The sequence below is a fragment of the Labrus mixtus genome, chromosome 2, assembly GCF_963584025.1.
Source record: "Labrus mixtus chromosome 2, fLabMix1.1, whole genome shotgun sequence".
NCBI classification, from domain to species: domain Eukaryota; kingdom Metazoa; phylum Chordata; class Actinopteri; order Labriformes; family Labridae; genus Labrus; species Labrus mixtus.
Window position 1 is genome coordinate 16,298,897 of NC_083613.1, and position 22,262 is coordinate 16,321,158.

Genomic DNA, 22,262 nt, shown 5'->3' on the forward strand with positions numbered 1-22,262 from the left:
CACGCATTCAATTTGATATATCTTTCTCTACAGATTTCACAGATCTACGAAAGATATTGGCCGATAAATCAAATATTGCTGGATTTTGAGAAAACATGACCCTGCTGCAGCTCGTTTTTTTGCAACCTGTTAGCATGTGGAGTATTTGATGTGTATTCAACTGTTACCATCAGTGGCGATTCTGGAGACCTTTAGGGCCCAAGGCATAAATTCACCGGGGCCCCTCCAAACAGCGTTCATCCTCAGTATTTTATAAATAATCTGACACTGACAAAAACATTTAGCCGAAATTATTTCATTAAAGTTTCTCTCCCCCATATTTAGGACTAGATGAGTGTCATTCAGTCATTTATTATTATATGAGTGAGTGTTGTCAGATGTGGTTTCCTATTGTCATTGCAACTTAAAGCCACTGCTGTGGTTGATGTTCATCAGCTGGCCTGGGGCTCCAAGCAGTTGCCTGCCTCTGGTTACCATGACGTCTACAGGCCGTGGCTAAATGGCTACACTGGAGAAGGTAATTTATAACATGCTAGTTGAGATAGATTTGTAAGTTTTCAAACTTATCAAGATAACTTGAAGATCGACGAGGAAAGAGACAATCTGAAATAAGATGGATTTATTTATTTATCTGTATGCAAACCTGAGAGACCACTCGGGTTAGATAACTTTCTGCACCCGGTGAAGCTGCTAAACATGAGACAACGAAGACACTGAAAACGATACAGCCTAATGTTAGGTCACAATCTGTTATAAATAATATCTGCAGGGATGTACACTCTGCTTCTTGCTCCGTCACTCTCCCCTTTCTCTTTTAACTTCGTCTGTCACCGTCCTCTTCCTTGTCATTTGCCTGCTGAGTAACTGAAGGATGCTGTGTGATCTAGTGCCGTAAAGTAGAAGGCTACGTGCGCTTGTCTCGATGACCTCGGCCCGCTGCCAAACTTACATACAGTAGTGCTGAGAGCAGGTGATCAGGACACTCTGTGGCCTGGCCTCTTCCGTGTTGAAAGTGATATTTCTATTAGATCCACTTTCAAACAAGAATTGTATGACGAAAAAAGTCTTTAACTTTAGCTTAAACTAACATGCTAAAAGGGAGTAAACATACACTTTGGTAACAAGAATTGTTGTGTAATAAAATTTGCAGTTATGTGGTTTTTTTTGTTTAGATTAACAGTATTTAGTATTTACAGTATTTTTTTTCCTCCTGTATTAAAACACTGATGTCTCAGATTTGTTTTGAAGTTTTGACTCACAAACATGATTTCAGAAAAGATGAATTAAGTAACTCTTCCTTCACCTCTTCCTCCCACCTCTTCCTCCTTTCTTATCATCAGCTTTTTTTCCCCGCTCTCTCTCTTGCTCGCCCGGTGCAGCAGCTCTTTGAAGGGAGGAAATGTGCAGAGAGGTGTGCAGCGTGCAGCAGGATGAACTGATTCACAGTATAACTCCTCTGCAAAGTTTCCTCTGTCTGCACAGTTTGTGCAGGAGGAGTCTTCCTCTCGTCTCTCTCCTTTCTCTCTCTCTCTCTCTGTCTTTTTCCACCTGTCATTCACTGTGATGATGGATCTCAGGACCGTTCTGACCATCTCTCTTTTGCTCATGTCTACTGGTAGGTAAACATTACTTTATTTTATACTGAAGGCTAAAAGCTAGTCCAACATGAGGAGTTTTAATACAAAGTTTGTCGAAATGTTTAACACTTACTTTCAATACTTTTCAATACCAGGTGTTTAAAACGATGCGATCTCTGATATTTAAAATCGACAGTATCAAAAAGTACCTAAACTAATCTGTTTCATGAGACAGGTGTGCAAGAGAGGAATGAATCCACAGCAAACTCTTGAAAACTGTCTCAATTGCAAAAGTATGTTGGCATTGTGTGGAGGAGAGGGCAGAGTGAGGGTTTCGCTCTTCTTAGCTTCGCCCTCTTCTTCTGTAGGCACCACAATTCTCAGGACTTTTATTTTTGTTCAAACAGGTTTTCAATGTCATTTGATTTTTTCTACTAGAACCATAATAGGTTTAAAATTCCCCTACTAAAGATGACATTAGTTATAAGTTTAATTTGCAGAAGCAAAACTCACTAAGAGAAAAAAAACAACAGCAACAACAAGTGAGACTCATTTGAGGAAAATAAATGTTGACTGTGTTGTCAAACTTCACATGTAAACTTTCCAACTGAGTGGGAAAGTTCAAACTGCCGACTGGTGTTAGCTCTGAGTGCTAAAGCTAACCTGAGAGGACATTGATTCTGCTAAAAATAGTTTGTTTGTGTTTCTGAGTCCTTATGTATCACAAAGTGAGCGCCACATGAGAGGTGAAATATCTGAGATTAGGAGAATGAAGTGATGATATTACCAAAATACAGTCAAAGAATTATGAGGAAAAAAAAGACAACGCAAACAAAGTGGTTATAGAAGTGTATGTTTAGCCTGTAGGTTAAAATGAAGGGACTACAGATGAGCAGCCAGTCAAAAAGAGGAACATGGAGCACCTTCTTTTTCATCGATACTCACATTAATGTTCACATTATTACACGTTGCTGTCGCAGTGTGAGAGGAAATAACTCTTTCGTTCCTATAACATTGTAGCCATTTTGAATATTTAGGTATTTTGCTAATTAGTTCTCTGACGACAACAGACTCAACAGTTGATATGAAGCATGTGTCATTAACAACATACCTTACAATCGGTCTGTTTAAGTCCTGGCCTACAGTGTGTCCAAACAGCATGCGACATCAGCGAGCTTCAGCGACCAAATCAGCTTGATTCCGTTTGTTTCCTATTTGACTGTCCTAACAAACCATTTCCATCAATCAGTCATTATTTGTATAGCGCCAATTCACAACAGGTGTTATCTCGAGACACTTTACAAAAGAGCAGGTAAAAAGACCTTACTCATTGCCATATAACAAAGACCTAGCGTTAATCCATCATGAGCGTAGCACTTTAGCAACATTTAGCAAAAGTTACAGTGGAAAGAAAAAACGTACGCTCGCATTGACAGTTGTAGCTCGTCGATACAAGAGCACCACATGTCAAACAGTTTGCAAGGGAAATTAAAATTTACAGAGCAAAGAAGTAAATATTTAATGGATGCACTGTGGACAGCGAGCAGAATGTGCAATGCCAACGCTCGCAGTTTGTTTAGCTGGCGGCGAGTTAAACTCAAGCCTCGTCTTGTCTGGTGTTCGCAGCGCCGGGCTCTCTGACGGCTAGTTAAGTAAAGCGTGTTGTTTAGCTCGGTGAGATTAGATTTACTATTCTTGGCAGTGGATAAAGTTTTCCTTCCTGTACATAGACTACAGCGCACCGCTTTATTCTTGTTGTTTGACGCAGGATGCTACTGTACTGACGTTAGCGTGACCTCCCCCACTGAATCGCTGTCGATAAACGTTAATCTCATATAGTCGTGTGTTATTTCGATTAAAGTAACAAGTGCCTTTTAAATTTCTGTAATTGAAATGGCTGTATTAAATCGGAAAAGGAACAAGATGCATTACTAGTTACCACAAAATAGTGAAGTTAGAGTAACGTGTTGCTCCAAACACTGCAGATACATGAATAATTAACCTTTTGAATCCCGTCAACATAAATAACAAGGTCAGATTACTCAATCGTTCTGTCTGTTAGGATGGTTAACGTTTCAGATTAGGCAATCACAGAGCCACTAATTGGTGCCGTGACTTGACCGACCGACATGACAGACTACACGATGAGACTTGACTAATCATCACGACCGATGTAATGACGTTGGAAGCATGAGGGGCTAGGCTAGACGAAACCCGGAAAAAAGACTGTAATCAACAAAAAATGTAATTAAAAAAATATTCTTCGGTCTCATAGTTCCATCTAGTAGCGTCGTCATCATTCTTCTTCCGCTCTTCCATTTTGTTTGTCTACGCTCATATCTACTGTAATAATGCTGACTCTCATTGGTCAACGTTACTGCTGTAACAGAAAACATCATAGAAGGAAAAAACAAACATGCTAGACTTTGCGTCGGGACATTGTGAGGGGACCCAGATGTGGCCTTGATTATCGTTCACTATGGAACGATTCATGAGATAAAATGATCGATTTCCGGGGTCAAAAGGTCCCGAAACCCTGCAGTACGTCTGCCAGATCGGTCTAAAATCATGCTTGTAACGTGTAATGTGCAGTTTTACAGTAAGACTGAAGGTTCACATAACAATACAACTTTAACTTTAATGTACTTTGACATACTGATTGGTTGTTAAATAACCAAACATTTACTTGAATTACTTTTTTGGGTTTAGTGCACAAAGATCACAGTCTGGAAATAAAGCTGATTTAACAACACTTTAATAAAGCTGAAGTATTTATGTTGTGTGTTATAGTAACTACAATATGCAGTAAGGTTGCAGGAAGAATCCTAGTTTGTAGTTTTTATTTACAAAAATGTTTTGATAACAGCTGCTGTGCACACTGATTCGCAAAAACCCCTATAAACGCTGTAGTTTACTGTATATGCCAGGCTAGTTGTTGGTGGTGTGACTTTCTAATGAAACAAAGTGAACATGCCTTCCTTCTGCAGAGCAGTGAGGTGTAAACATACAGAAAAGGCTAATGCATGAACATTACTGTGAACGGATGACGAGGCGACCCTAAACCACAAAGCGAGTACATTTCAAGAAAATGTCGACTGGGAGTCATGCCAGTCGGAAATAGTCAGACATCCGCCATTATTGTTGTAGTCCACAAACATGCTCGATGCTATTGAATGGAACCCTTATGGGCCTTTGCACAAGGTCTTAGTCTTCAGAGGAACAGCGTATTGACAGTTTACAAGACGGAGACGGTGCCATTTTCAAGAGTTTACACTCTGTAACCCGTTTTCAAAACTTTCCGTTTTCAGGCAAATACTTTTTTTGTGTAAACGAACCGCCCAAACACAATAACAGCTTATTGTTTTACTTCTGAAGTCGGCGTGTAAAGAGGGCCTTTTCATACCACATATTTCAAAACATTACAATCTGTTATTTTAATTATCACTTGAATCAAAAAGTACCAAAACTTCAAAAGAAAACTCTAGTCAGATTCTAACCAAAAGAGAGAAAGCAACGTCTAAGTTTTACAAATGCTAACAATGTCAATGTTTTTGTGCACAACATTGTGCAGGGGTTTGTCTGCAGTTTTTGATCGTTAAAAAAAAGAAATTATCCAATATTGGGTGTCGAGGACTTTTTTGGTGTCGAGGAATTTTTGTTGCAGTGGTATCAAACTGTTATCAATATTGTTTGATTTTTACTAGAATCATATCAAAGTTTAAAGTTCTGGTGTCGTGAAAACTTTATGTTTATGTGTGCTTCACTTCTACAAACCTCATTACACAGGACTCCATCTACCTCATATCTCGTGTAATCTATAATTTAACTTCTTAATGTGAGTAAATTCAGTCTGAGTCTTCTCCGATTTCTCTCCGACATACAGTCAGGGTTCTGCAGAACTTTCACTTCCTCACCTCACTGTGAAAAGGCGGCTTTATAACAACTGTGAAGCATGTTTAAATAGAGGACAAAGTTGATTACTTCATGCAGACACTTTATTTTTTCAGTTTTCACTCACAGATTTTTTGTTTTGATGTTTTTGTGAATCTGTAATTTTTAATCTCTGGTGAAGCTTCTGTGATTCTCTGCAAAATGTCACAAACAAAACAACAAACCTCTCAAACTAAATCTCACAGAGATTCAGCTTTTAAAAGTGTTTGTTATCATCACATGACCTGTGTCTACAGCAGAATATAGTTTGTGATTAGCAGAAGAACTTTAACTTTGCAAAAATCAAACATGTTTATAGAATGCTTTTCTTTTTGCACAATGATAACGCGTGGAAAATCAGGGACAAAATGTGTGTTGAAGGTAGCTGGTGCGTTCAAGGTCACATGCACAGAAAGGACTTCTGTGTATCTGAATTTCTTTCTCAAACCTAATTGATGAAAATATCCTGTTTATAATTTAAAAGTAAAAACACAACATCATTCTAGAAAACTCTTTCAACAGGTTCAAATTATCTGTGTGCAAAATGTTTCACAAAAACACTTTTTTATCTGTCAAAAACCTTTTACTCGTGTACACATGTAGGAGAGCAGATTAATTCATTCTACAGCAAAACTACAAAATGTGTGCATGCATATACACTTTGTAAAATGCATTTTACAATGCAAATCTTTTTGACCCTCATAAGCCCCCGTAGAAAAGACCAGCGAGGACCATAGAAACACTTACTCTGCTGATGATGGGTCTAAACATTTTATATCTGTACACATAATTATAAAATGTGTTTAGCTTTAGCTTTGTAAAGATACAGAAGACTTTTGCATTCACATGATAATATAAAAATTCTACCCTGTTTTTCTGAATTAGCATGATTATCTTTTCTGAATTTTGAGTTACGAGGCGCTTGTGTTTCTCAATACAACACCAACGCCTCAGTTGCGCTCCGTAAATATTCAGTATTTTCAGCAATTGCCTTAATGTTTCTTGAGTCAGCACGGAGCCAGCCTGAATGTATTTCAGAAGCATCAGGTTATATCAGTGAGGCACGTCTTATTGGAGCTGTGATCTGCCAGGTTTGAGTCTGAACTGCATACATTTGAGTTGCCTGCACAAAGTCGACAAACTAATAACAGTGTCATATTTTACCTAAAGACACAAGAATCTCCCCATGTTTCAAACCAAACCAAAATAAAACGGTGTTAAACTCAACAGTCTGGGAATGTTTGCTGTAAATGAAAGCTTCTGCTGTAGCTTGATTAAACTGTATCTCGTTATTTCAGAAAAGCAGAGCAGAATTTTACTTTTTGATAAAAATGTGGTCCTAATTCCCAGATAATGATCTAGTTTATTCAGAAAAAGAGGGCAGACTTTTATTTTCTCATGTGAATGCTATACGCCTCCGTAGAGAGCCTTTTTTTTTTTAAAGAAAAGATCAAACAGGGACTTTTTTCTGACAGTGATGGAGGGTGCTGGATGGTGGGTAGGTGTGTAAAGGGCTTAATGAAGAAAAGCTCATTATATACACTTTATTCAGAGCTGAACACTCACATTAGTGTGTGTGTGTGTGTGTGTGTGTGTGTGTGTGTGTGTGTGTGTGTGTTCTCTTGTTACATCTAGATTTAAGAAAAGTCAGACCTTAGGACCTGAAGCTGTGAATGAGCTCACACCAAGTTGGCCTCTCCGCTGCGTATAGGTCACAATCAAACTATGGCGAGTTTTTAAAGTGATCAATTAAATCCTAAAATCAAACACAATGAGGGAGCAAATGAAGGAAAGCAAAGACTCGTGTGACTTTGTCTTTTTAAACCAGTTAGAAACCAGTTTAAAGAAAAATCAAATAACAGCAGGTTGAACAAATCAAATCAAATATACAGTTTAAGGTCAAATAACCACATAAAGATCCACTAATAATAAAGAAATGTTTGAATAAAATAATAATTTAGATGAAACAGTGAAATGTTAGCTCAGCTGGTAGATTGTTAATTCTTCGTTATCATATAAGAGATAAAAAAAAAGAGAAAGAAACTTTATTTATGGAGCCCCTTTTCAAAATACTTTACAATAAAAACACTGAACAACACACAAGTAGAATAAAACAACCTGAAAGACAATAAAAACCTTAAACATACAACACATAAAGTCTAAAAATAAACATCAGAAACAATAAAAGTCAGTGATTGACAATTTTAATATTAAGGGAAAAAATTCCAAAGTGTGGCGGCATCAGTTTGACTCTCGCCGTCACTATCTGCTGAGTCATCCTCTCTCCTCAGATTTCCCCGTGAAATCAGACAAAAACACTAAATTAAATAATCTTTGCAAAAATAAATGAAATAAAATCAAGACTTTAGAATCTGTGTGTTAAAGAGATGTTTGAAAAGTTTAACACGTTAGGCCGGAATGAAGTGAATAAAAATTTAAAATGTTGATTTCAAACCAAAACAAGCTCTTTTACCTGTGATGAAAACTTAATTAGAAGAAAAAAGAGAAAGGTCCGCACACTGTTCAGCTGCCAGCTTTCAAAAAAAGGTTGTTCTCTTTTTTCTGCAGTCTACACTTTATTTGTCCTTGTACAATGTACAGTATGCAATTTGCTTGGATGTGCGCACACTAGTCTTTTTTTTCCCTTAAAGATAATTAGGAAGAAAGCAGGAAAATAATCATCTGGATTTGTTTGTTTTAAAATAAGTGTTCGTCATGTAGAGAGCAGAGAGTGTGATGGTGCTGATGGTGAAATAAACTGTATTCAGTTTAACATTACGAGTGAAGGCAGAGCTTCATAAGTGAAAACAGAGACATTTAATTAAACTCCAACATGCTGTGGTCAGCAGTGAAGAGAAGACAAAGCTCTGTAGTGATCGTAGTTTTTGTTCAGATTCTGGAAGAAAAGAATCTGCAAAAACTGAAGTCAGAAAGGATCTAATAAGAGGCAGAGCAGAGACACATGCGTAACAAAGATCAGGTGTGGAGGAAAGTCTACAATGACAGATTTTAAAAACACTGCAAATATAAAATTTCTGTTTCCGACTATGAGACAGAACAATGTACAGGAATGAAAATCACACTGATGGTCCTTTTAGAAATAATACAACTGACCGTGTTTACATGCAGATCATCACTAAAGTGTCCTCATGTGGCTGATCGGACAATTTGCATCTCTGTCATGTTCACATTTTTTAAACTTCATGATAGAACAATCTCTAAAGTCACGGGTCAGTGGACGGCATTAAACCATGTCAGGCTGTGAATATATGGAGCATATGATGGTTAAAATGCTGTTAAATGCCATAAAAATGTAACGTTAAATAAACTCATACATAAAACTATAAGGAATGAGGAAATAAGGATTCAGAAAAAATATTCAGTTATCATTTTTAAGATTTAAATATGGACTGAAATATATATTTGTGTCATGACAAGGTTACGTCGTTTTTGTAAAGGTTTTGGGGATTTTTAATTTTTCTCCGTAAACCGAAACCAAACGTTTTTTTTTATGAGACAACCAGAGAAATGCAAATTCTGTGTGACACGGTTTATTTAAACGTCTTAAAAACACGCCGCTGACGGGAATCCAACCTCAAAATACTCTCACACACAAACACACACACACACACAAACACACCCCAGCACACACACACACAGTGTTAGAAGTGACATTTAAGCAGCCTCAAATAAAAAAAAATGTCTCTCTGCTTTTTCTTGGTAGACTTTACAAAACATCCACACAAATCAGAAAGTCCTCACAATGGGCTGTTTGTCAAGTGTTGGTCCACACAAGTACACAAAGACAAACACACACACACACACACACACACACACACACACACACACACACATATCACTGAGTCTCAACAAGTAAGTAGTACTTTTTAAGTATGTTTTGTTACTTTAAATTGACATATAACTATTTAAACAACAGTTTGAATATTAGAACAATCAGCTGTTTTTATAAACTGTACATAAAACTTATAACGCTTTGTAAACTAACCTCCTGCAGGCGACGTTAGGAGATTATCGCTTTTTAAAATCTTGTTTCATCTGATCTGAATTTAAAAAAGATCATTGAGTGCCAAAATATTGTTCACCTAAATTAAGAATATGCTAAAAAAAAAACATGTTTAATAAGTGAGGAAAAACTCAGCTTTATCTTTTGATTCATGACAACGTTTAACATATTTTATGAATTTTTATATTTTATCGACATAATCTTTTATTTGAGGACGTACATATCTGGTGATATGAAGTATTAGAAAATGTGTTTAAAAAAAAGGAGATGATTGATTCGGCACAAACTTGATCAGAAAAAAATGAGAAACATAAATTATATATTTAGAGAATAATGAGCAGAAAACAGAACTGCATTATTAAATTAAAAAATATATATATCGTTACATTTTCAGCAAAAGGTTACTTCATATCACCATTAAAAATATTAGAAATGTTTTAGGTCCAAATCATTTTGAATCAACATGTTCTTTGAAATAATGTGTTTTTACTTTTTATACATCACAACATTTGAATACTTTGTTTGGCTGACTAACATCTCCTTGGTTTACGACGCACCGATTCTGGTGATATAAAATGTGTAAAAATACTCTAAAAATGACAGGACAACACAAAAGTGAGAGAGAAAAACACTGATTGATTTTGTTCTTCATCTTCAGATCAGTCATCACAAACATTATCAGAAAAAATATGAAAGATAAATGATATAATTTAAACTTTGGACAGTAGAAATCATGTTTTATAATCACTTCTTAACGGAAAAGGTTCATTTGTGTACACAAGTATAATAAAATATTTTCTTTGTGTTTAATTTCTGAATGATCATGATTCTTTAAGTTAATGATATCTGATGAAAACAAATCTGTATTCTTTATATTCTTCTTTATCAATGCCGTAATTGAAACAGTTAAAGTTCTTCTAACATTTAATTTACTTTATCACCTTCAGTTTGGAAGTACAGGTTCTTGGTATGATAGATAGATACTCTTTATTGTCAACAACGTAACTTTGTTTCCAGCAATGCTGTACAGCAGCGTTTACAAAATCTGTTCACAATCACAATCTGTGAAGAATCTGAGGGAAAAAATATATATATCTCATCTAATAACTTTCTTTTTTTGTTTTAGATCAGAGAAAATAATAGTAAAAAAACAATAAACATCAGAAAACTTCTCCAGGAATTGATTGCTTTTGTGTTTGATGAAAACTAAAAGTTAACCTCTGATTAACAGCAATACACTGTAAAAAAATGATACACACTGCACACATACAGAATCCATAGAAATTAAATGAAGTCATCACAGTAATTTTTTTAAAGAATAAAAACTGTAATTAAAACAATCCAAACAACGTAATGACTTTAATGTTATTACTCCCTTTATTAACTTTAGACATGACAGGTGAGACAGGTGATAATAATGTCTTTTTTCTTTTCTTTAAGAAACAAAGTTTTTAATGTGTTCATGAATTATGTTATAAGTTGACGCAATACAAATAAAAATGTATTGATTAATTGATGAAAAGGTTGGTGAATAGTTTTACCGTTTACAAAAAATAAATCAAATATATTACAGGGATTATTTTAATGATTCATTCAGTTTAAATATTTCTGTGTGCATACATTACTCTCAATGCTGGTTAGAAAAACATCATTCAATCTTTATAACACTTCCCTCTGAACACATTAGTTGTATATTATTGTTAACGTGTCGTCAGGTTGTATACAGACATTTTGCGTGTTGGTAGAAACTTAAAATTCATCCTGTGAATGTGGGGCCGTCGTCTGAACCGATCAGATCTGAAGTGAAACCAGTTTGTGGTCGTCACAGAAACACAAGTGCATTTTGAAAAGTGACGGAGCGGTTATAAAAAAACCTTCAGTTACTCTCAGATTGTGTTCGAGTCTGAGTCACAGCAACACGTTTGTTCAGTTACCATACAGAAATGTTGCAAATGTTTTTTGTGCAATTGAGACACTGTGCAGAAGTTTGTTTGCAATTTTTGTTGACTAAAAACCTGACTTTTTTTTGTTGTTGCCGTGGTATCATACAGGTATCATTATTACTAGAATTTACAACTTTAAATAACTCTAACTTTGTGTTCTCTATTGCAGTTTAAATTAAACAATAACAATGTAACGTATAAATAAATTCATCTTTTTTAAGCATTTTAATTGTTTTTGGAGATAAGAGAAAGTTGAGAAAACATGTTAATTTATTTTGTCCAGTTCTCACTTAGAGAGAAAAAATCCAAACACAAACTTAAGATTCTTTTAAGGGCCCCTCCCTTCACGGGGGCCTTGAGTAGTCAGCGCCCACTATGGCGCACATATGTTACTGAAGTTTTCATGCAGAAATGACGCTCACGGCTTTATGGTTAAAACATTGCTTCTATCCTTTTATGTAACACCTCTTCAGATGCTGACATTTTTGTTTTTTTGTGTTTGTCACTCAGTGTATCTCCCAGCAGAAACAAGAAACACAACTGACACAAGCTTCAATGTCACCGTGACCCCCAACCCCAGCAGTAGTGACTATAACTGCACCTGCCCATCCACCTCCCCCACCCCCAAGTCCTCCTCTGCTCACTCTCTGGGCCTCCTCTCAGTCAGATGGACGAGTGGCTGTGAAGGGGAAGCGATCCTGTCGCTCCACCCTCCCCCCTCCTCGTCCTCCTCATCCTCCCTCCTCTGTCACAGCAGTCTGACCCTCGTTAAGAGTCTGCTGAGCTCCCCGTGTGAGAGTCGGAGCGGGTGTGAGGGGCTGCCAGTCTGGAGGAGTAGCATGAAGCTGGGGGGTTATGACATCGCAGGGCAAGCAGCGAATAGGAGCTGTAAGATTCTGATGCTGAAATGTACAGGTAGGTTAATATCTCACACACATGCATACAAGATCATTTCACATTGCAAGTTTGCAACAGCACCATTATGAAGCTCCACTGTCACTCATCCTTTCTACTTTAACATTAAATCATCAGCAGTGTTTTATATTTGTGTCTCAGTGTGTTAAGTGTTCAAAGTTAAGAGAGGGGGCAGAATAAGGTCGGAGTGAGGGCCAAGGATGGGCGAGTGAGGAAAAAGTGACGATGGAGTGAAGAGAAGTAAATGCAGAGAAATGGTAGTGTGGGCAGATTGAGAGCAGAGGGAGGGCGGATTAAGGGCCAATCAAAGGCAGAGTTAGGGCAAGTTGAGGTAAGAGCGAGGTAAAGGCAGATTTAGGGTGATGTGAGAGCAGAGTCTGTATGTGAAGGCTGAGAGAGGGCAGATTAACGGCCCAGGGGGGCGGAGAAAAGGTAAATTGTGGACGGATTGAGAGCAGAGTGAAGGCAGATTAATTGCAAACTTGCACTCTAAAGGGGGCTATTTAACAACATCTGGCCCTTGTTACTCTTCTGTAATTACCACTGATGCTGGTACATGGTAAGTGGTGATGTCTTAGGAGCTACAGACTGTGTTTGTGTGGCTGTCTGCAGGTGTCGCAGATGTTCTCTGTCTCAATGGCCTTTAAAATCCCCTTTAGAAATGCAGTGTATTGGAAATTTAGCTTATTTTGACTTTGTTTCACAGAGTTTCGAGAAATGCTTCGTATCAGTAAAATCTGTTCTGTAAGTTATCATCTATCCATTATTGGTTAATTTAGGTGCACTTTAATATGTTTAATGTATACAATGACCGTCCTCATATATGTTCAAAACCACATGCAAAGTAAAAAACTGACTTCATAAACAACATAATGTATGGAGAATGGACGCCTTAACTTTCTTTTATCAAAAGAGTGAAGTCTCCTGTTATTTTAGATGTTTTTAATTGATTTAAAAAGCATCATTATAAAAATTATCTCCCAAACCCGTATGCAGCTGCCAGCAGGTTTTAGACAATTATCTACAGCACGTTGTGTAGAATAATGACCTGTTAATGTGAGAAAATCATAAGAAAATCAGTTTCTTCTGCAGGTTCATACCAATGTGTGTGTTTGTGTGTGTGTGTGTGTGTGTGTGTGTGTGTGTGTGTGTGTGTGTGTGTGTGTGTGTGTGTGTGTGTGTGTGTGTGTGTGTGTGTGCGTGTGTGTGCGTGTGTGTGTGTGTGTAGCTCAAACAGATGTACAGGGTCAGCTGAAGGCCTACAAAGTAGTGACGGCTCTGCTCTGCTGCGTGCTGCTCGTCCTCTTCCTGATCCGCTTCACCAAACCGACTGTCAGAGCTCTGCAGAGCCGACGTGAGACCACAAACACACACACACACACACACACACACACACACACACACACATCAATACTTACTGACCTGAATATCAGATCATTAAGACTCTTAAGATTAAAGATGATTAGAACAAAATACAGATAAAGTCGTTATCCTGAAGAGACAAATGAATAAATCTTAAAGAACAGCATCAGTATGTCCTTCACAGATGGGCAGGGCTCAGGAGCCGCCCCCCCACAGTCAGTCTGATTGGGGCTTTATTGCTGGTTCAGAGTCAAGTTGAAGAGCAAAACCTAAGTTATGAAAGCCAAACAGTCTGTGCCTGGCTGATTCATTTGCAGCTAGTTACCCATCGAGATTCAAAGAATGACATTCTATTAATGGTGTTAGCTGTATCTGTTATCTCATTAATCCAGATCAACTCAGAGAGTTTGTTGAACACAGTGGAAAGAGTAACTTTAAGTAGTGTAGTCGATACATGTAATCACAGCAGTGCAAACTCAACAACAATCCCGACTTCACGCACTGGCTGACTAAGGGCACAGTCGAGTTGTGGTTCTCACAGGCACAGATGGCAGCTAACGTGTTGCCAATGGTTGTAAAAAGTGGAGCTCAGAGTTATTGAACTGTCTGAACCAAGCGCACAGCAAGACAGATTATTTGTCTGATATTTACATGAAAAAATCTCCAAAAGGCTCCAACAACCCAAACACGGTCCAGAGCTGAAGTTCAGTGACTAAATTAGCTGAGGCAGACAGCTAGAGGCCACACCCCTAATTCTACATGACTCCCTGCGGGAGTAAGCCTCTAGTGGACAGTACAGGAACTGCAATTTTTTAGCAAATTGGAAAAGGTATTGGCTTACTTTTTAACACACTGTGCGTGTATAAAACAATACAACCTCATAATGAGAATATATTAATGTTCTCTGCTGTGTTTTGATGTCTCTGGTTTGATGTTCTTCAGTTTCAGACAAGAGACAGAACCGCTGGATAGGACCTACACAGAGTCACAGCGGTGTGTATCATACCCACACTAACATGTTTACACACACACACACACACGCACACACACACACACACACACACGCGCGCACGCACGCACGCACACACACACACACACACACACACTCACTGGTTTCCTAATAATGTTGTTATAAGCGTTAATCTAAGACTATATATTTATTTATATTTTAATGTTTGTCTCTTGTGTTTGTGTCTGTCAGTGTCGTACCAGCGAGGAAAGGGTGTCGTCACAGACGTCGAGATGAGAATGTCCTACCCTGGTGACTATAACATTTGATTTTTATTACGAACATGTTAAAAACAAAAACAAATAACAAACAAATAAATACTGTAATTAAAAAGATGTTTAAAACAAATAAAATATAATATAATATAATATATACATCATAGACATTCATGCATAAATGTGTTTCTGCAACTACAAGAGCTTTGACTCTCTTTGAAATTAGAACAATCATCCTCAACACATTTTAATCCACTGGAGTTTATAATAAGGATGAGGATCTTTAACTTTCTGTTCTTAGAATAGAATAGAACAGAATGGAATGCAACAGAACGGAACAGAACAGAACAGAATAGAATAGAATAGAACAGAATAGAATAGTATAGAATAGAACAGAATAGAATAGAATAGAATAGAACAGAATAGAATAGAATAGAATAGAATAGAATAGAACAGAATAGAATAGAATAGAATAGAACAGAATAGAATAGAATAGAATAGAATTGAATTGAACAGAATAGAATAGAATTGAACAGAATAGAACAAAATGGAATGGAACAGAACGGAACAGAACGGAACAGAACAGAATAGAATAGAATAGAATAGAATGGCACATAATATGCTCTTATAGAGTCAGCCTTACAAAATATAAAAGATGTAAGAGCATCAGAAAAAACCCTATTATTGCACATTTGGTTATTGTGCATTGTTATTACCTCACAGTAAGTTATTGCACATCACCTTATTTGCCATTACTGTTGTACTAGTTTTCCCATTGTTCTCATTGCACATAATGATATTGCATATTATTTAATAGCACATCTCCTATCGAACATTACTTTATGGAAAATTAAATCATAAAGCAATCAATACAAATAATTATAATATTAATATATATAATTTTTCAATTGCTCAATGTTTTACATTACTTACATTTTTCTGACCATCAATATGTGGGGAATTCGCTTCTTTTTTTCCCTTTAAATTTTTTTCATTTACGTTATTAAATTACTTATTTCATAAACCGTGTTCATTTTAAATGTATATAACACTTTGTACATTTATGAAGCATCACATGTCAGATTTTTAAATAATTGCTCGGTCAAAGTCTGTAGCTGCAGAAATATTCATGTTTTATTTGTTTAATGATGTATTTATAAACGCAGTACTTTTTTGTCTCTATTTTTTGAATCAGCTCTGGAGAGGCTGACAGTCAATGACAGCAGAGAACCATCATCCAACAGGAACAGTGGCTACAACCTCTGACCATCTTCAGCATCATCATCATCCTCTGTTTGTGTGCTTTCATACGTGATTATTTCTGGGTTGAATCTTTGTGCACACTGCCGTTGAGTCTCATACTAAGATCTATTGTAGATTTGGGGTTTTTAAAGTAGGGGTCCTGACCGTCTAAGGAGTCACTATGGGGTCACCGGGGGGTTAGTGTTAGGTTAGAGTTAGTGCGCACAAACAAGTAAATTTGATTTCCCCCTTTCTGTCTCCACTAAACATATCTAGGCTACTTAAACTACTAATATTAATATGTCAAACAGATTTGATATTCATGTGTGTTCATCTTTTGTTAAAGTAACAAAAGAGAGTGGAAAATAGTGTATCTTAACATAAATCCCAACTCTGACAATTCACATAGCCAATCATAGTTTAGGATTTTGGTGTTGCCACTTGGGTGGCAAATCAGATACAACAGGGGTCATGGTCATCCCCTGAATGTGCCACAAGGGGGGTCCCCGCCATAGGCTGATGCTATATTGGCATCCTTGGCATGGCACAGTTTGGGAACACGTGTGTTAGATCATGTGTCAGTGACAACTCATTGTTCATTTCTGCATCATACTGCTCTTACTGTACAAACAGTGATTATTTACAACCTTTTATATATTGATTGTAAACTTTATTTTGCAGGTACTTTTATAATAAAGTAGGAGAAAATGAACAGACATACATCTGTTCCATCAGACAGGTGTGTAGTAAAATGAAAAATGCACGCAAACTCCTTCGTACTGAATGACTGTCAAGAAAACATGACATTATTAAAGGATCTGAGTTTAACCTAATTTATTGTCTTTGAGGGTTTTGATTGGAAAGTGTTGATGAGGTTGAAGGAGGAGGAGGTGGTTTCTAAGTTCAGTATGTGGTTTCCTCTTCCGTCAACACTTTTCCTGTTTGTTTTATTTCTGTCGTCTACAGCACATCTTTTCCTCCTCTCCTCCTTTACTCCTCCTCTGTGTCTCCTCGTCTCAACTTCCTCTCGTTGTTCTTTCAGCCCCTCCTTCTGCATGCAGAGGATTCATTAAAATATGGATACATACTTATTCAGTGTTTTGCTAGTTTTAATCAGCAGGTCTGTTTGATTTAAATAGGAGCAGGAAGTCGTCTCCTCTGTCACCACCATCGACCTGTAGGTGGCAGCACTGCTCACAGAAACTGAACCTGAACCAGTGACCTAAAATGTGCTTTAACTGAACTGGGGATCTAGCTTTGTCCCAAAATAACTGATCACACACACACACACACACACACACAAACACACACACACTCAGGGAGTTTGCTTGATCTATATCTTTCGTTGTCAGTGTATTTTTGTCGATTCTACACGGCCACATTTGCGTTAACAACTCTAGGAGCGTGTGTGGATTTGTTGGTGTGTTTGATGTCCACTGCCCGTGTGTGTGTGTGTGTGTGTGTGTGTGTGTGTGTGTGTGTGTGTGTGTGTGTGTGTGTGTGTGTGTGTGTCCATCTGTGTATGAGTGGGTGTATTGTGCCTCATCCTTCTGTGCTCAGGTCACAGTATGAGATGATAATCTGGCCTCGTTGCAAATGTCCCGCACAGAAACAATGACAGCTGACTGCAGATTACAGAGGGGGATTATACAGAGCAGAGGAGCGGAAATATGGATGATAGAGAGACAGAGACTGTCGGATGAAGATGTTTTAATGTTAAAGAACAAAGATGAAGAAAACTGGAGAAAATTATTCAAATAAGTGTTTTATTAAAGTTCTACAATGTCTGCAGGAGAACATGGAGGTGATTATTTGACCATCGCTCCTCACCCACAGGTTGCTATCTGATCTCCACACACAGACACACATAAACACAGAACCATCAACACTGATAGAAAATAAACATCTGCAGAGTAACCGTGGAGCTGCTGTCAGAGCTGCTGCAGATAAAATAACTTTTGGAGCGAGGGTTTCTGTGGGATTATGAGTGTGAGCGGTTCTGTGTGGAGCAGCAGGAGGTCACATGAAATAAAAACCCTGAACACATAAACTCTGTTTTCATTTAGAAAATAAATCACTTTAACAGAAGCCCGTAGATAATCATACAGATTATAGTTTTCCTCAATCGTTTTGGCTCATTTTTGGAAACAGTCTTAACACTCTCTTAACTGTAAGTACAATAGTCACAAACTCTACTGCATGTCTTCAATAGGTCATGATTCACCCAAAACATTTCATTTACATTTCCAAACCTAGTTTTTGTGTCAGTGTATTGGCATCTGCCAACAAAAGGAAAAGTTGTTTTGTCATGATGTGAGCCGTTCTGGTCAAAATGTTTCAGCCTTTGATGAAAGTAAACCCATATAAAGTTTTTTAGACTAACATCTAATTCTTCAAACATTTTTGCTGACACTGACTGCTTACTCTTCTTTACAACTATCTTTCAGCTCACCGAATGCTACTTTCTGTATCATACTAAGCTTTAGTCGGAAAAAATCCATACTTTACAATACAGATGCTGTACACTTAAAGACCGGTACATCTATATGCAGTAAATCTGATTATGTTGCAATGTTTTCTAAAATGTAAAAAATTTGCCACAAAATGACACCTGTGTGTTTCTTAGTTCATTACTGGTAGCTCAGTTGACAGTTTATCAGACACAACACACATCCCATGTTATGGATATGAATACACTGTACATGCATGTCTGACACATTTTGATAACTGAATGGACCATTTTTTCTTTTGACGGCTCAAATGATGAAAGAAAGTTTAGAAGATGTGAAGAATTTGACAATTTAGTGGAGAATCAACTCATCAGCTTTGATCAGTGAACAAGGGAATTTATTTGTACTAACTTTTTAGTACACATGTATCAAAAACAATATAAACTCCTTAATAAAAGGTTTGGAAACATTATTTCGGTCAATTATTTTGCCCCTTTAATAATATTAATTGGTGTTCTATTTTAATATCGTTGGAAAGCCTGATTGGTCACCTTTACAACGAGGTATAACTTGTAACTTGTGGGTAGCGCCCTAAAAAAATGAGCCAAAATCCCCTGTAATGTTCTTCTGTTGGTATTCAGGGAGCAGATTCAGAGTTCAGAGTTCATATTCAGAGAAAAGAGACTGATTTACACACTGGAGCAAACAACACTGATCAACACTTTGACAGCGGGAAACAAATATCAGAGTACTTCTACCTGAGAGAACAGACGTCAGCTCTGAACCTGAACCATGAGACGAGGTGAGCATAAACCTGTAATGTGTGTGTGTGTGTGTGTGAGGGTCATCAGGTGAGTGCATATTGATCCAGTCTAATCCTGTCAGGGTTTAAAGCATGTGTGTGACAGGTGAAGGATCAGTGTGAACAGTCAGATCAGATAACACCATCAAAGTGAGAAAAAGTGAGAAGATGTTATTCCTCAGAGTCAGATATGATGCCAGGAGCATTATGTGTGTGTGTGTGTGTGTGTGTGTGTGTGTGTGTGTGTGTGTGTGAGGGAGAGAGCATGTGTGTGTGTGTGTGTGTGCGTGCGCGAGCGATTAAGTTTGTGTTTGTGTGTATATTGTGCACAGTTTGTGTATATAATGTGTGTAGTTTGTGTATAAAATGTGTGCAGTTTGTGTATATAATGTGTGTAGTTTGTGTATAAAATGTGTGTAGTTTGTGTATATAATGTGTGCAGTTTGTGTATAATGTGTGTAGTTTGTGTATATAATGTGTGTAGTTTGTGTATAAAATGTGTGTAGTTTGTGTATATAATGTGTGTAGTTTGTGTATAAAATGTGTGTAGTTTGTGTATATAATGTGTGCAGTTTGTGTATAATTTGTGTAGTTTGTGTATATAATGTGTGCAGTTTGTGTATATAATGTGTGCAGTTTGTGTATAATTTGTGTAGTTTGTGTATATAATGTGTGTAGTTTGTGTATAAAATGTGTGTAGTTTGTGTATATAATGTGTGCAGTTTGTGTATAATTTGTGTAGTTTGTGTATATAATGTGTGTAGTTTGTGTATAAAATGTGTGTAGTTTGTGTATATAATGTGTGTAGTTTGTGTATAAAATGTGTGTAGTTTGTGTATATAATGTGTGTAGTTTGTGTATAAAATGTGTGTAGTTTGTGTATATAATGTGTGCAGTTTGTGTATAATTTGTGTAGTTTGTGTATATAATGTGTGCAGTTTGTGTATATAATGTGTGCAGTTTGTGTATAATGTGTGTAGTTTGTGTATATAATGTGTGTAGTTTGTGTATAAAATGTGTGCAGTTTGTGTATATAATGTGTGTAGTTTGTGTATAAAATGTGTGTAGTTTGTGTATATAATGTGTGTAGTTTGTGTATATAATGTGTGTAGTTTGTGTATATAATGTGTGCAGTTTGTGTATAATTTGTGTAGTTTGTGTATATAATGTGTGCAGTTTGTGTATATAATGTGTGTAGTTTGTGTGTATAATGTGTGTAGTTTGTGTATATAATGTGTGTAGTTTGTGTATATAATGTGTGTAGTTTGTGTATATAATGTGTGTAGTTTGTGTATATAATGTGTGTAGTTTGTGTGTATAATGTGTGCAGTTTGTGTGTATAATGTGTGCAGTTTGTGTATATAATGTGTGTAGTTTGTGTATATAATGTGTGTAGTTTGTGTATATAATGTGTGTAGTTTGTGTATATAATGTGTGCAGTTTGTGTATATAATGTGTGTAGTTTGTGTATATAATGTGTGTAGTTTGTGTGTATAATGTGTGTAGTTTGTGTGTATAATGTGTGCAGTTTGTGTATATAATGTGTGTAGTTTGTGTATATAATGTGTGTAGTTTGTGTATATAATGTGTGTAGTTTGTGTATATAATGTGTGTAGTTTGTGTGTATAATGTGTGCAGTTTGTGTATATAATGTGTGCAGTTTGTGTATATAATGTGTGTAGTTTGTGTGTATAATGTGTGCAGTTTGTGTATATAATGTGTGCAGTTTGTGTATATAATGTGTGTAGTTTGTGTGTATAATGTGTGCAGTTTGTGTATATAATGTGTGTGTTGCAGGTCTGTTCTGTTGATGTTTTTCATTTTTCTCCTGCATTAAGCTCCTCTCAGTGTCAGACCCATTGTCCTCTAAGCCCCTTCTGCTGCTCTATTACCACTCTCTAACACACACACACACACACACACACACGAACGAACGCACGCACACACACATGCACGCACACACACAGACACACACACACGCACGCACACACGCACACATAGTCACACACACAGCTGTCACGGAGACAGAGGATGGGATATAGAAATATATACTGTAAATACACAGAGGTTGGAGGACTAACAGAAGAAGAAGTGAGGCATATTAAGAAGAGGAGGATAAACTATGAACACTCTCACACACTCAAATCTTCAGCTGACCTCTTTATGTCTCTGTTCTCATCATAAACACTCAGCTGCACTTTCACTATAAAAAAAGATTTCTGTTCTTATTATCAAAAAGTTTTTTTTTATAAAAAGTGATGGAGGTCTAGTCCATGTCTTTCCCTGACATGCTCTTGATCCTCAGAAACACTCCACACCTGAACATGTGACACGTGTGAAGCTGGTTCAAAGTTAGAAAAGTTTAATCATTTGAACGTTGAATGAATAAAATGTTGTACATAGATATATTTTCCAACTGTAAGTGAAACACTCTGCAGGAGTTTTACATTTTAATGTACACTAAATTATTAGGAAACAAAGATTGCATCAGTCGAGAGGAGACGTTATTGTACCAGCTGAAACTCTGACTGTACACATCCTATTAGCACAGACCTGAAGGTTAGCATCTGCCAAATGAAACTCATGACCGTGTATTCAATTTCATTACTACTCCTATTCAACCTTTATGTGGGATTAAACCTGAACTATACTTGATGTCGATTGTAATCTATTTTAGAACCACTTCCTTATAATTCACATAATAGATTAAACAAGAATAAAACAGATTACAGGTAGAAACAAAGCATTCAATAAGTGTTAAACATAAAACACCAAATCCAACACAGATACAGA

At 36.9% G+C, this 22,262-nt stretch overlaps 1 protein-coding gene across 1 annotated transcript; it reads left to right on the forward strand.

Annotated features, from left to right (window-relative positions):
• Positions 1-1,402: 1,402 nt before the first annotated feature.
• LOC132986648 (uncharacterized) lies at positions 1,403-17,050 on the forward strand. The gene is made up of 6 exons (XM_061053166.1): positions 1,403-1,615; positions 11,985-12,389; positions 13,618-13,743; positions 14,694-14,744; positions 14,953-15,012; positions 16,171-17,050. The coding sequence occupies exons 1-6, from the start codon at positions 1,564-1,566 to the stop codon at positions 16,239-16,241; spliced, it is 765 nt and encodes a 254-aa protein (XP_060909149.1). The 5' UTR covers positions 1,403-1,563; the 3' UTR covers positions 16,242-17,050.
• The last annotated feature ends 5,212 nt before the right edge of the window (positions 17,051-22,262 follow it).